The 14,646-nt window shown below is 38.2% G+C and overlaps 2 protein-coding genes across 2 annotated transcripts; both read left to right on the forward strand.

Moving 5' to 3' along the window:
- Positions 1-285: 285 nt before the first annotated feature.
- hoxa10b (homeobox A10b) lies at positions 286-3,063 on the forward strand. The gene is made up of 2 exons (XM_060921812.1): positions 286-1,075; positions 1,902-3,063. The coding sequence occupies exons 1-2, from the start codon at positions 340-342 to the stop codon at positions 2,174-2,176; spliced, it is 1,011 nt and encodes a 336-aa protein (XP_060777795.1). The 5' UTR covers positions 286-339; the 3' UTR covers positions 2,177-3,063.
- A 2,120-nt stretch (positions 3,064-5,183) lies between these two features.
- hoxa9b (homeobox A9b) lies at positions 5,184-7,546 on the forward strand. Its single transcript, XM_060921815.1, has 2 exons — positions 5,184-5,848; positions 6,730-7,546. Exons 1-2 carry the CDS (start codon positions 5,302-5,304, stop codon positions 6,966-6,968), a joined length of 786 nt encoding a protein of 261 aa, XP_060777798.1. The 5' UTR covers positions 5,184-5,301; the 3' UTR covers positions 6,969-7,546.
- Positions 7,547-14,646: the final 7,100 nt, after the last annotated feature.

Here is a 14,646-nt window from a genome sequence, read left to right on the forward strand (position 1 = left end):
AGCTGTTTTATAGACACCTTGTTCTTCACTGTGCTTTTTAGTAAATCTGGGGTGCTCTGGCTGACATGCTAGTGATAATGAATGTGACGATCGTGTTAAATTCCCTTTACGTGTGCGCATACAATAGAAAAACACGAATGCAGTAAATACCTATTTCACTTTCTTGTTTAAAAAAAAAAAGAAAAAAAAAGGTAGCCCAAAGTGGAAGCAGTACACAACAGTTAGGCTACGCATTCACGGTGGGAGGAGCCTTTGGCTCTGATGCATTTTAATTGGTTGTTAGCTCGCACTGAGTTGTACGGTTATCAGTAATTATATTCAGCATGTTTTACCCAAGAAATGACATCCAGAAAGGGTTATCTTCTTCGACCGTCAAATTATACCACGAAGATGGCATGCTCCGACAGCCCATCTGCAAATTCATTTTTGGTAGACTCTTTGATAAGCGGAAGAACCGAAGGAAGTGCTCACTACTACCAAAACGGTGGCGTGTACTTGCCACCAAGCTCCGACTATTCCTATGGACTGTCTAATTGTGGCTATTTTCCCGGACCAAAACGGACTGAGAACCAAAATATGGTACCTACAGCTGGCCCATATATGCAAGGAATGGAATCATGGTTGGAGACTTCGAGGTCGTGTCGCACTGAACAGCTCAGCAGTCAGAGCGTTTCCCGGTCGTTCTCCCCTGCCATAAAAGAAGAAAATTCGTATTGCTTCTACGAGTCAGGGAAGTGTCTAAAAAACACGGGGACTGAAGAGATTTCTTATTCCCGGGTGACGACGAGCGAATGTCCAGCAGGGAGTAACAGCAGCGTTCCTGTACCTGGTTACTTTCGCCTGTCACAAACGTGTTCATCGTCCAAAGGTTATTATCCAAGCGACCCGTCAGATTCGGGCCATTTTGCCCGTTTTGAGGAATCGCGTCCAACCCTTCCTGAAGAAACAAACGGAACAGAAATCGAAGATCCTGCCGCCCATACAGACGAGGAGAGCCGGAGATCACCGAGCGGCCCCTCTTCCTCTCCACAAGCGCCAGAAAGTGAAGCAGAAATCCCGCAAAAAGCGAATGAAGGTTTGGTTTTTTTTTTTCTTTCGTCCAACTTTAAAATGCACGAGTTGCAATTTCCGCAATCCTGCAATCCACCTACAGTACCATCTGCAGCCATGCAGTAACTCAACGTAAAATCATTTGTTGGATGATATGACTAATTTTCAAAGCTCCCACGCCCTGCCTGTTGTCATATGGTCAACTTAATAAGTTTTGCTATACACCCCTGAACCAGCTTATAGTCGAGCAGTCTTTATTATGTGTCAAGGCACAGTATGTTTAATCTATTTTATCTGTTCACGACAGGACGTCTAAAAGTCATGTAGCTTTGCGATAATCATATACAAAGTTATAGGTTTGCATTAACATATGTTAATAATATCTAAAGGTCGGAATGTTAGTCACGTTGTTAGCAGGCCTGTAGGCCAGGGAAGCTAATTCAGTGTAATATAGATTGTGCAATTTGATAAGATTAAATAGTGTGATTAGAATAGCATAGTCTTGTATTTTTAAGTTTGCACTTCTGTTTAATCTAGTCACCAAATATGTCATATTCCAGGTAGGATGTTATAGCCTGAACACACACACACACACACACACACACACACACACACACACACACACACATATATGTCCATCAGAGATTTTCGTTTGGTTCTTTTTTAAAGATTGTACATAGATATTTATGAGATTTTAATAGAGAAGTGTAAGAAACACTTCTAGGAAAGTTTTGCAATAACTCAAGAAGGATTTATTTTTGGTGGAGAAATTAATAGTGCACGTTATATCCTGTACTGCAACTATGTCATGCAGCCTATATATTGTGCCTGTTTTCTACACTATTGTGCAGGAGAATGTAAAAGTGACAGTACGGCCAACTGGTTGACGGCGAAGAGCGGCCGGAAGAAGCGCTGTCCGTACACCAAGCACCAGACTTTGGAGCTGGAGAAGGAATTCCTCTTCAACATGTACCTGACCCGAGAGAGACGTCTGGAGATCAGCCGCAGTGTTCACCTAACGGACAGACAAGTAAAGATCTGGTTTCAAAACCGCCGCATGAAGTTAAAGAAAATGACTCGAGAAAACCGTGTCCGTGAATTATCGGCAAACTTCAGCTTCGCCTGAGGAAGGAGCTCTGGCACCCTCAACCAGCTCCAGCGCGGGTTCAGATCCACCTCAAAGCGCGCACTGCTGACCTGTACATAATATTAATGATAACTTATTGTGTCGTACATACTACTGTCTGAATCTATATATGTGTCCGTTTATCCGTTTTATTTCACATTTTTGTCTCAGTACTACATCAGCATTATTTATGAACTCTGCCAAGTGCATTCAGTGTAGTCTACAAATTGAAGAACATAATATTGTTTTATTGACAGTTGTATATAAACGGACAGTAGTATATATTAACTGTGCATAGTATGGCAATATTTGCATGATGTAAGATTAATTGCAATTACAATCATCGTTTAAAATTGATTATTTGTTAAGTCCATGTTAAGCTGATAACTGTTTTTGGATTAGCCAAAGTTATAATGTAGCAGAACTAGCCTAGGTTACTTCTAGGCAAGTCGTGCAGTTTTAAGATTCAAAATTCCCATTCATCTAAGAGTAAATGATACTTTTTAAGTGTTATTTTGCTTTTGATTTTAATTTTGTTTTAAATCACAGAAAAGCTCATTTTTAACCTGTGACGTAGTGTTGCAAACTTACAGTGGTGTTGAGTGGCCACGAAGAAACGTCCTGCTTGTAGATATCACAAACTGGATAGGTCACTGAGGTGCAATAAGATTTTCGTTTTCAACGAGGGAACGGTTGCTCGATACCATTTATAATTTACTGCCAAAGATTTGTGTGAACAGGCTGTTTGGGTAAAACCTAATCGTTCATCTCTGACATAGCATTCTCGCAATCTTGCGGCATTCTGTGAATTCTTCTGGAACTAGTAAATATTTGAAAACGTACCGAAAACACGTTTCTATCCGTTTTTTTTCTCTCTCTCTCTCAGATGCCTGTGTCTGAATTAAAAATAAATAGTTTACAAATGTGATGCTTGATGTATTATTATTATTATTATTATTATTATTATTATATAGGCCTATTTATTTTGCTCCAACGGAAATGAGAGGACTGCTGAGTGATTTAGGTAGTTTTATGTTGTTGGGCTCCATTCCGTACCCCCACAACACGAAACTGTCTTAATTGCCTTGCAGTGAATTTCGCCTCAGCACCGACCTCATCTGTTTGAATTACATTTTATAAACTGAACATTATATGCCAATATATCCTAAAGTGTTTCCAGACAAAGTAGCCTATGTGTATACTGATCACAGTTGTGCGTAATTTGGTGATAGAGATCACTGGAGTAACGGTAATTTCTTTGGGTGCCTATGTGTTAAATGAATACTTTATAGGTATCCGTGTATAAGCATTAGTTTCACCTTAAGCTCGACACAGGAGTGTCTTGTAACCGAATTTTCCGTGGAGTGCAGTAAAGCCACCGCAAGGCCTAGGTTACGATCAATGCACTTTGGCCAAAGCCGTGTGCTTTTGTGTGTGTGTGTGTGTGTGTGTGGTGTAGTAGCACTACAGGACTATATGCCACGCCTACACCGCCGGATGCTTCCGCCGCACTGTAGAAGCAGCACAAAAGCTTTATTGGTGATATTCAGGTCAGACAGCCAAATAACCTGCAGGAAAACAGCGTAATAGCCCTATTATAAACGCAGTCTGTTATAGTACCCAGTAATCCGCACTCTCAGTGGGACAATGTTATTAAGGAAAAATTATGCTGTGACCAAACAGAGCAGAAAGCTTGACTATACCACGGGCCTTTTTCCAGTTGTTGGGGTACATTCTCCAATTTCATCGCCACATATGAGGATCATCTGAAATCTTTTCTCAAAGGAAATGCTACTTATGCTTTATGATAGTAGCAAATGCATGTTTTATCAACATTCTTTGGTCTACATGTAATGTAATGTTGCTGGTTATTATTTGAAATGCACTTCTAAGACAGACTTAAAAAAAAAGAAAACACCACCCCAAAAGGCATCTTAACAGTAAACATGCAAAGATAGTCTTAAAACGTGTTAAAAAAAGTAGATGCTGATATTTCCTGATCAAATGTATCTTTCATGTACAGACTACATTCCATTATCATGAATAAACGTATTTAAATATCTACACATTAATCCCGGGATATACAATTTGATACATGTGTCACTTTCAATGCTTCATACTATCCAAGTAGCCTATTAGTTACATTACCAACAGCAACACTGACTACTAGTCGAGATCAATAACAGTTTTTCTCCCCCATGTGTTGAAAACGCATCTTGGATCTTTTCACAAGGCCCATCTATACCAACTCACGAAACTGACATATCCAAATAAGTTGCTAATAAATGTAATCATATTTTAAACACGACAAATTAAACAGTTAATTAAATTTATTTGAAATGCACTGCAGTAGAAGTCCACACACCTTCTGAGCTCGCAACGTTGTTGAAAGACTGCGGTCACTGGCCAGTACATCATATCTCAACTATTCCATGGCACTTATTGCCGTATAAAACTTACATATGGCTCACGTAATGATTGTCTTTATTTCTTAAACATGTCTGTAATATTTTATGTCACCTTGTGCTGCTATAAACATTACGTGTTGGCAACATACAATGTGGAAGATACTGTATGTCTTATCGCCTGCAGCATCAGTAGCCTGGGGTTATTTTATGCATTCATTTTTAAAATAAAATAATAATAACAACAACAACAACAACAACAGCAATAATAATAATAATAATAATAATAATAATAATAAACTTCAGATCTCTGTTTTTAGAGTAGTGTAAGGTTGAGACATAAATTAGGGCCATGACCGTTTGAATCAAATAGCTTATAGATGTATTACTGATGAATAAGAATAAACCTAATTGCACAAATAAAACCAAATTCTCTCTCAGAGAAGCACTCGGCCGTGCTATTAACAATTTTACTGCAAAATGGAGGCTATGTGAAGCTCTGATTCAGGCGACCCCTTTATTGTTCTCTCACATGGTCACGTGTCCGTGTCATCCAATCCTGTCTCGGCTGCCGTTCAACTTATCAAAGGTCTGTAGTTCACAGTGAAGTCGACCGTTCCTAGATTTGCAGATTCCGCGCTTGTGTCTATTCCGTAGTGAGGATACGCACGGTCGCGCCTGTGTGCGGTTTAGTTTTTTTTTTTTTTTGGTTTGTTTGGTATGTCGACCCTGGGAACTCTGGGTTACTACGCCGACTCGCACATTCCTCACGAGGATGATGATCATTTGGCGCCGCGGTTCCCAACTGCACCGGCGATACAGAACCAGACTCGAGAGCCATCTCTGTCTGAATATGGTGAACCCGATTCGTACCCTTTCCAAAGCAAGTCGGCTGTTTTTGGCGCATCGTGGAGCCCTGTGCCTGTGCAGCCGCCGGGCGGTACATCTATCGCATACCATCCTTACATACATCAGCCGTGTCCGACAGCCGAGTCAGATGGAGTGTCTGCGCGCGCCTGGGCGCTCGAATCCCTTTCTGCGTCTGTGCCGTTCGCCGGATTATCCACAGACGTGCATCACGATATCAAACTCGAGCCTCTGGTCGGGAGCGGTGAGTGCACCACGCTGGATGCACGGACTCTAATGGCTCCTGATGCTCAAAACAACGCGAACCCTGCGGCGAAGGAGGCGGATCTGAGCCATGCGGATGTGACAGAGCCAAGCGACGAGAAAACGTTAACGGAGACTAAGCCTGATCTGGACCCAAGTAAGTGCATGCAGCTCTATTTAATCTGGCTTCCACATTTATTTATTTATTTTTTTTGGAATAGTTTACACCGTTACCCATATGCGCAATTTTACTTCATGGGTAACTTCAGCGCGACATATCTGTTAGAAATCAGTGGCGTGTCTGCAGCCAGCACTGTCGTTGCTCGGCCATTGGTAGCATCTGTTCCCCAAGTTATACAGCATTGTAATCTAAATTTGTCGGATGATTTAGCTTTTTACGCCATGCTTTCAGACAACAGTTAGTTTATTGCCTGCAGGTCTAAATTCTCTATTTTCCCTCGGGCTTGCTGAATTTATTTAGTTTCATATATGTGTTAATATTTTATTATCCAATATGTTCTAAGCCCCCAGTACAACAAATTGGAGCTGGGCGCCACAATTTATTTTTTTTTTTTTTAAATCAACAGCTGCTTTCAAATGTTCCCTGTTTTCGTGTAACGGTTTTCGACTATATCACATCCAATCCTCTTCGGACAAAAAGTTTAATTAGTGCTATAAAGCATACTGGACACGATTGACAATTATTTGCCCAGAGGTTTCACAGGCCTTATTTTTTTAACATATTTTGACAGTAAATAGATAGGAAAAATTATGCCTTCGCAATAAAAAAAAGAAAAGATTTTGCTCTGATAAAATGCTTATTGTATCGTTTAATTACAATATAAAAAAAAAATAAAATGAAATGCTGGAAGCAGCAAGTAATCTACTTCCTTTGAACAGGCATTTATTAGGCTGTACATCTTTCCTTTGCAGGCTTAATCGCGCACCAGCCAGCCACAGGTCATAAAATGGCCGCAGTCTATTCCTGAGGGCAATATCACTACCTCTGTTTTTTCCTTTTTCCGACCCTTCTTTCAGATAACCCTGCGTCCAACTGGCTACACGCGAAGTCCACGAGAAAAAAACGCTGCCCATACACTAAGCATCAGACTCTCGAGCTGGAGAAGGAGTTTCTCTTTAATATGTACCTGTCTCGTGACCGTAGATATGAAGTGGCAAGACTACTAAATCTCACCGAGAGACAAGTTAAAATATGGTTCCAAAATCGTAGGATGAAGATGAAGAAATGCAACAAAAATCGCCCAAAAGACATCTGAAGTTAAGGAATACTGATGAATGATGCACACTGCAGTGGTTTGGACAGCTTTCTTTCCTGCGCACACCGGTTTTGTGTTATGCCTCTACAACAACAACAACAGCAAAATTACTTTTGCACCAGTTTTCGGTGTGAGAATGTGTCGGTGTACTGATTGCGTTTTAGTTATAAGGCTGTTTGTTAGTCCTCTTGTGTCGTGTTTTGCTTGTTGTAGGTCCAAGTGTTTATAATTGTGTACATTTTGAGCCAGCTTTGAGGAACTTTCCATGTAGGCTACTGATTTCAGGGACACATAGTTACTAAATGCTCGATATATTTAATATTGTTGATTTGCATGAGTGTAAATTGCTTTTTAAAATGCCAGAATGACTTCTGCTCAGATGTTTAATGTAATGTTTAATGTAACTACCTAGATGTATTTGAACTACCTATTTGCATTTAAGAAAATAAGTGTTTTGTCATTGAGACATTGGTGAGTTTTGTATCATAAACATGCTTGAATTTTTTTTGTGACTGACTGAGAAAACAACAACAACAACAACAACCTGTACACGTAAATACCTCAAAGCATCAGTTAGCTTAGCCATTTTCAACTCAAAGTTCATCTGTGTAGATGACAAATAAAGTTCAGAAAATTTAACATTTTGTTATTGCTCCATTTCTGATTGAAAAACGGCATAACCTATCACTAAACTTTAAAAAAAAATTTTTTAAACATCTACAATAATTACTAATATACACAGATAGATAGATAGATAGATAGATAGATAGATAAATAGATAGATAGATAGATAGATAGATAGATAGATAGATAGATAGATAGTATCCATAAGACTATATTATATAAGAATTTAGTATAATAAAATCTAGGATATAAGGGTCTAGGATTTTAAATATAGCTGTATTCTGAAAAGTCCTGTATAGTCTGAAACCTTGGATGCAGGAAATACCAAAAAAGGAAAAACGTTACTACTTAAAAGGGCTCTGCGTCACGTTTACCGTCCCATATTCAACTTTCCATTGTTTATATATCATAACAAATTCCCTGTTTTGTGTCTCGTTTGTGTCACATAAATCAGGTTTAGTTTGCTGTCCGTGGACAGGTTTGAGTGTGTTATGTGTACGTGCATTCGTAAACGATATTGGTGACCATACCGACAATAAACCACAATCACAGTCTTAACAGTTTATGGGGTGCAAAGTGATTGAAGGCTGACCTGTAGGAATTTTTCAAACGCCACTTCCTTATCATCATCAATATAATAACACACACGGCCTATATTGTGTGACAAACATGGGGTGTGTGCAATTATAGAAGCAGTGGTCTACCGCATATAGACTGCATCATAAAACTTTAACACACAAAACGTGTTTAAACACAAAGTCTCGAGTGCTTATAGCCTACAAGCACAAATGCGAGCATTTTCTTTGAAGATATACCAAGGGGATATAAGGTCACAGTAAGGTACAGTAGGAAAGGTTATCGCTTTATCTGTCTCTAACAGCTGCGAAGGAACAATGATTTGGGGACATTCTCTTGATTATTGCACTACAGGCTGTGCCTTCAAAGTCTGTGCTGTAGGCACAGACAGCACCATAAAACGAGAAGGTTTTCCGCACTGTCTGGCTTTTTCTGCTAATTACTTTATTACAGCAACAATGACGACACTCCTGATAGGGTCGTCCATTTGTTAACACCGAACACAAAGGCGCAGAGAAAAATAAAACAGACAATTTGACCCATCGGTCCTGTGAGACTTGCATTTGGCTCTAGCCTGTGTTCACTAATCTTCACAGTTTTACCAAGAACGATCTGAAAATTCTTCAAAGTCCATGGAAAATCACGGGATAGCCTATATAATGAAAAACAAAACAAAAACACCCAAAGGCTAAGGCATTATATATAGGTATGCCCACACAGGAACTGTGAAAAGACACATTTAGAGCTTTTTAGATAGCCTATATTAGATTCTGCTAAAGAACTAACAGTAAATCAAGATTAGAGTTCCCTCCTCTATTTAATTCACTCACTCAGCAGTTAAAAACAAAAACATGAATAACAATATTGAGCATATTGATTTAAATTTGGTTCTAATGGCAATCTACCAAATCCGGATGCTGTCTTGTTAAATATGTGTATTAGTATTTGTTGTCTTTGGCCCAGATTACAGAGTGTCACATACTGTATCTGGGCTACAATTAACAGTCGAAAAGAATTTGCAGTCACAATGGAAACCATTGCTGTTACCCAGAAAAACCACCAGGTGGCGGCAATGTCCAAGCCAAAACTTATAACAAAGCTTAAATTTGCCTCTGAGTAGGGCTAATGAATCTAATCCTCGGCAACTGAGTGACCCGAAGGATACATTTTGGTAAATAGGAAAATTATGCATGCCATGTCTTGTAGGCGATAAAGGAAATTACTTTGAAGTTATCTGGACTACAGGAGTAGGTCTACAGCTTAGCCAGTCTGAGAAACATATAGTCACATGGTTTAATATTAGAAAATTATACAAACCTGATAAGAACAGTGATTACAATGCATCAAATAGACCTACATAAACACGAATTGCATACGTTACTCTCTACAGTCTGATCCACACTCTGACCTGATCATGAGGTACCAAACGTATTGCTGACTGAACAGCAGCGTCAACAATCACGTGATGTATGACTGACAGTCACATGACTGAAATGACGGAAATGACAGAACTCCACTGGATGATGCTTTACTGTTTACATTTTAAGAATACCAACATTCATTATAGGCTATATGTATATATAAAACAATCCTAACTTATTTTAAATTGTCTACAAAATACAGCCTAGGCCTACTGTCTTGAATTGTTACATTTTCTGTTTATACTCTAAACACTTTAGAATAGCACAAAAGTTTCATCGGCTTTCATAATATCTCAAATTATCTTATATCCTATAATATTGTATACCTTATCACGGCTTATCTAATACTGTATGAGGAAAAAATGAGATGCTTAAAAAAACATCTGAAAAAACGTTTTCCAGGTTAACTGTTGGCGTGGTGACTCATTTATTAAGGCTCTAAAGTGGTTTCATTTAGCCCATTGTTCGTAGACAGTAGAATTAAAAAACCTTTAGACCCATATTCGTGCAAAAGAGTTCCCAGAAATAACTTCATATCTAAATAGAGAAAATAGCCTGGGGGGGAATCTTGTACAGAACTGAGGCGTCATATATCTACGTAACTACCGCTAGAGGCAGTGTTGAGCTTTTCATTTCAGATTCACAACCTTCTGTTTGGGCTCAGCTTCCGCAAATCTTACAGCATGGTTCCCTATGGAAATGAATTTCTATGGAAACAAATTAGTACTGCATTACAGCACGTTAATAGTGGACATAATCGCAATGTCTTGTTTTATGACAAGGAATAAGCTAGTGCAATCTTGTTTGCCCTATATAGGCTACACGTTTATTTAGTAAGTTATAAGGATTTGCTGACATACCTGTATTCTTAGAATTAAACTAGTATTTGATTGTAGCTATTATTCTACTTCAGTATTAAATAAAGCGCTAGAACTATGCAAGTCACATGTTTCCAAGTCAAACCTTACAAAGGAGCGTACATTTAAAAGCCTTCCAGCATCCATGAGACTTCCGTGAGGGGTAGTTTTCAGTGCTCTTTCCTGACCCTACGACCCGCAATACATCAAACTCGAGGTCAGTTCCAGACAAGCAGGGTCTTTTTCGCTTCGCTCTGGTGCAAGATGTTCAAGTGTTGGTTGTGCGGATCAGCACCTGGTTTCAGTAGGGGCTCAGTGACATGGTCCCAACATCACATTCTACAGAGCCATGGCCATGTTTTGGTCACGTTTACTGAACGATTAGATAACATATTATGAGTATCGTTTTCTATTAATAATGAGTAGCCTAACATTGGCTTTTTACGATATTCATAATTCAAAAAGCCGCATGCTCTAGCCACTATTATTGTGGGCATTGTGAGCCAGCATGCCGTGAATAATATGAGGAATGTTTGGTTAAAATAATGAAGACAAGTCTCTAATGGTGTCATAGCAAGTATTAGTCAAAAGTGGCTTTAATATATTTTAATGCGTGTACATACAAGGCATATGCCTATATATACACGCACTACAGTATCCTATATGGTAGTATTTTGTCCATACTGTGAAGCCCAAATGATGAGTATTGGGTTGTTAAAAACCTCTATCTCCAAACACAGATCTATAATGCGTTCTTTCACAAAGTATGAAGAACATCAACGTCAGCAGAGATGTAAGCGTGTGAACAAATGAAAAAGGCCCACAGCAAAACGGTATGATAATACAAATTTGGCTAATGAAAAATACAACAATGACCCAGTTCATACGCTTTCGTTCTGAAATTCATTTTTTGCTAATTGTCCGTTTGCCTGCACATGATTAAATTTTGGCTACGAGTTTATTTCTTCCCTAATCTTGAAAAAGCCAGAATTGTGATTTGGTATTTCATTTCCTAATGGCAGTATTCTAGTTTAAGATTCTCAGGCGCATGTCATTAAATACTAACATGCAACATCTAAGTTTTATATATATATAACTTAGATGTTGCATGTTATATAAAGTCTTATATAACATGCAACATGTATATATACATGTGCATATATAAAGTATTATATATATATAGGAAGAGAGAGACAGAGAGAGAGAGAGAGAGAGAGAGAGAGAGAGAGAGAGTCACGTGTCACATGACAAATATAGACAATAATGTTAAAAATAATGCAGGACAATATTTAATCAGCTAATACCAAATACGATATAAATAACAAGGCACAACGTACCGCAACGATTTGATCACAATATAATACGTATTTAGTTTATATTATGCAGCCCTGCTGTAGAAAAGGGCTATTTTACAACGTCATAATCTGTAAAAACCTATTATGGCCTATATTGCCGGAAACGGCAGACACCTCCACAGGAACAATGGTGGTATGGATCTCATTTACAGCCTTGTGTGTGTGTGAGTGTGAGTGGGCTGAGGGTCATCCATCAAGCCCTACTGTCGAGCGCTGCCTCTGCAAACACTATAAACAGCCCATATACGCCTCAGTCGCACTCATTACACCGCATCCACACTGAGGAAGAAATAAACAATAATAATATAGAATTGCATTGAAATACATTAAAGAATAAAGAAGAAAAACAAAACTGAATATTAAGATGAAGTCGTAGAATATGTACCAGGCGCTTCTGCATTAATTTTATTAGTGGTCTTACCTTGGTGGTGTTTTTCCAGCTGGGAAATGTTTTTTTGGATAGATTACAGCAACCGTATGAAACCAAATAAAATATTCTCATGGGTAATACTTATTAATAATTATTTCTTGTAGGCTACATTTGGTTATTTTCTAGAGGCGCAGATGTGGTGAATAGAATATAGCTGTGATTGGTTACAGCGATTTTAACAGTGTCAGTAACAACAACAACAACAACAATAATAATAATAATAATAATAATAATAATAATAATAATAATAATAATAATAAACTGTGCCGTATTGAACAATAATTAAGGCTATTTAACGAGTAAATTCAAGATGTTTTATAAAACATTATTCGATCCGTTCTTTTGCTGGATGACGAAGTTTTCCCTTTTCATTTTGAAGGACTTTGTAAATGTCTAGGATCAGCATTGACTGTTATGTCTAACAGACGGTGAGCGAGCCTCAACACCGTGCCAGATATCACTCACAAAGAGATTGCAAACCTTTATTAAAGAGAAAGGCGAATAAGCTTATCGCTAAGAATAAGCATAAAGCTGTTTATTCAACATCTCAATGGGAAAAAACCCCCAAATAATTTTATTTTTGAGAAATGGATGCATGAAAATATAAACGATAAAATATGAGGGAAACCCTTCGACTAATTAATAATTTATGATCACAGTCTGACTGATTTAAAATAGGGGCTTGAATATAGGCTATTTGGACGTTGCATATTTGTATATAACGATTCATATTTAATAATAATAATAATAATAATAATAATAATAATAATAATAATAATAATAATAATAGTAGTAGTAGTAGTAGAAGAAGAAGAAGAAGAAGAAGAAGAAGAGGAAGGATGTAGCTAAATGTATACTTCCAAAACATTTCCATTCTAAATACAGTGAGCAGAAGCCTGGTATCTGGAATTCATGCAATACAATTTCAATGTTCATACTACATACATAAAACACAACATATAAATTACACAGAGTAATGTGAACGAAAATCTCTATTAGATACACAATTTAGGCGATACAACAACAACAACAACAACAACAACAACAACAACAACAACAACAACAAAATATTTAGCTGAAAACTGAAATCAAATACACATTCCTGAAGCAATCTGTTAATGGTTAGTGAACATGAAGGTTATATGGAGTAAATATAGCTGTGTCCATTTTGTAGTGTTATTACTCATATCGTGAGAAAGCACACCAGCTTTGCCTCTTGGTAGAAAATGTGTAGGAAGGAGTGGGGATTTTTTTGAAGAATGCCAACACCCACTTCTTTCCCACACAATACGTCCACTGTAATTGCAGTTTTTTAAAAAATCCTTTTTTTCTTCTCACTGTCTTTGGTAAAATCTATCCATTTACAAATCGTTTTCCCCATCCTGTCTCTTCCAACAGCAAAATGAAGCAGGGCAAACGAATATTTGGTCCACAAATAAGCAAATGTCGTTCTCGGGCATATCCGGTGTGAAATTATAATTAAGATCAATCCATTTTTAGATCAAAATTTTATGAACGAATGTACAAGAGAAAGACTGCATCCCGATCCCTATGCTGTTTCCTTCTTCCTGAGCACATATGATCTAAGAGAGGGCTAGATGGTTTAAATGTGTTTCTTAGGGCACGAAGCTGTCAGACCTTTTGGCGAGCAAGATTGATAGCGCACAGGCTTCCAGGGCTCTTTGTTTGGAATATAAGCAATAAGGAGCTCGTGGCTCACTGCCACTTACAGCTGAAGACAGCATAGGTAAAAAGTCACATTCTGAACATTCCGAGTTACATATTTATGAGTTTATTTTTGAATTCATAGCCTATATTTAAAACGTGTCATCCCGATCAAGCATCCTTTGAGCCTTATTCAAATCCTCAATGTCACCGTGAGGTCAGTTAAGGCAACAACAACATACACCTTCATAATTGCAAACAGATTACGTGGCACATACTTGTAGTAGGGATTAGGACACTTTATATTTTGCGTTAAAATGCAATGCAAAAATGATTTTTAAATCTTGATCGTAAAAATCTTATGAAGACAGGCTGCATAACTCAGACCATTCTGGCACCACGATAATAAAAGTGCCTAATTAGGCTACACAGACAAAAGTTTTATTCTACAAATGAATCACTGAATCGTATGACTTTAAAATCATAAAGCTGGAACAATACATATGGAAATGCCTGTGTAACACCTTCATGAACGCGCTTGCACGCCCCTGTGCGCGTGAACTGCAGACTGAAAGTCAACTCGCCTTTGTGAACGCGCGCACAAGAGTGCGCGTGCAAGGGCTTTTACGCATGCGTGTATTTGGGGGGAACGCGCGTAGTCTGACAAAAGTTGGTGGTAAAACTCGGTCGCAAGATTAATGGGTTTCTTTTGAGCATGACGGTTGGTGGATCTTATGTGGTTAGTTTTTT

This window comes from Neoarius graeffei, chromosome 5 (assembly GCF_027579695.1).
Source record: "Neoarius graeffei isolate fNeoGra1 chromosome 5, fNeoGra1.pri, whole genome shotgun sequence".
Taxonomy (NCBI): Eukaryota; Metazoa; Chordata; class Actinopteri; order Siluriformes; family Ariidae; genus Neoarius; species Neoarius graeffei.

Coding starts and splice junctions, on each gene's coding strand:
- hoxa10b (XM_060921812.1), top strand. CDS start 340: ATGACATCCAGAAAGGGTTATCTTCTTCGACCGTCAAATTATACCACG. Junction 1,076..1,901: donor CCCGCAAAAAGCGAATGAAG/GTTTGGTTTTTT, acceptor ACTATTGTGCAG/GAGAATGTAAAAGTGACAGT.
- hoxa9b (XM_060921815.1), top strand. CDS start 5,302: ATGTCGACCCTGGGAACTCTGGGTTACTACGCCGACTCGCACATTCCT. Junction 5,849..6,729: donor TAAGCCTGATCTGGACCCAA/GTAAGTGCATGC, acceptor CCCTTCTTTCAG/ATAACCCTGCGTCCAACTGG.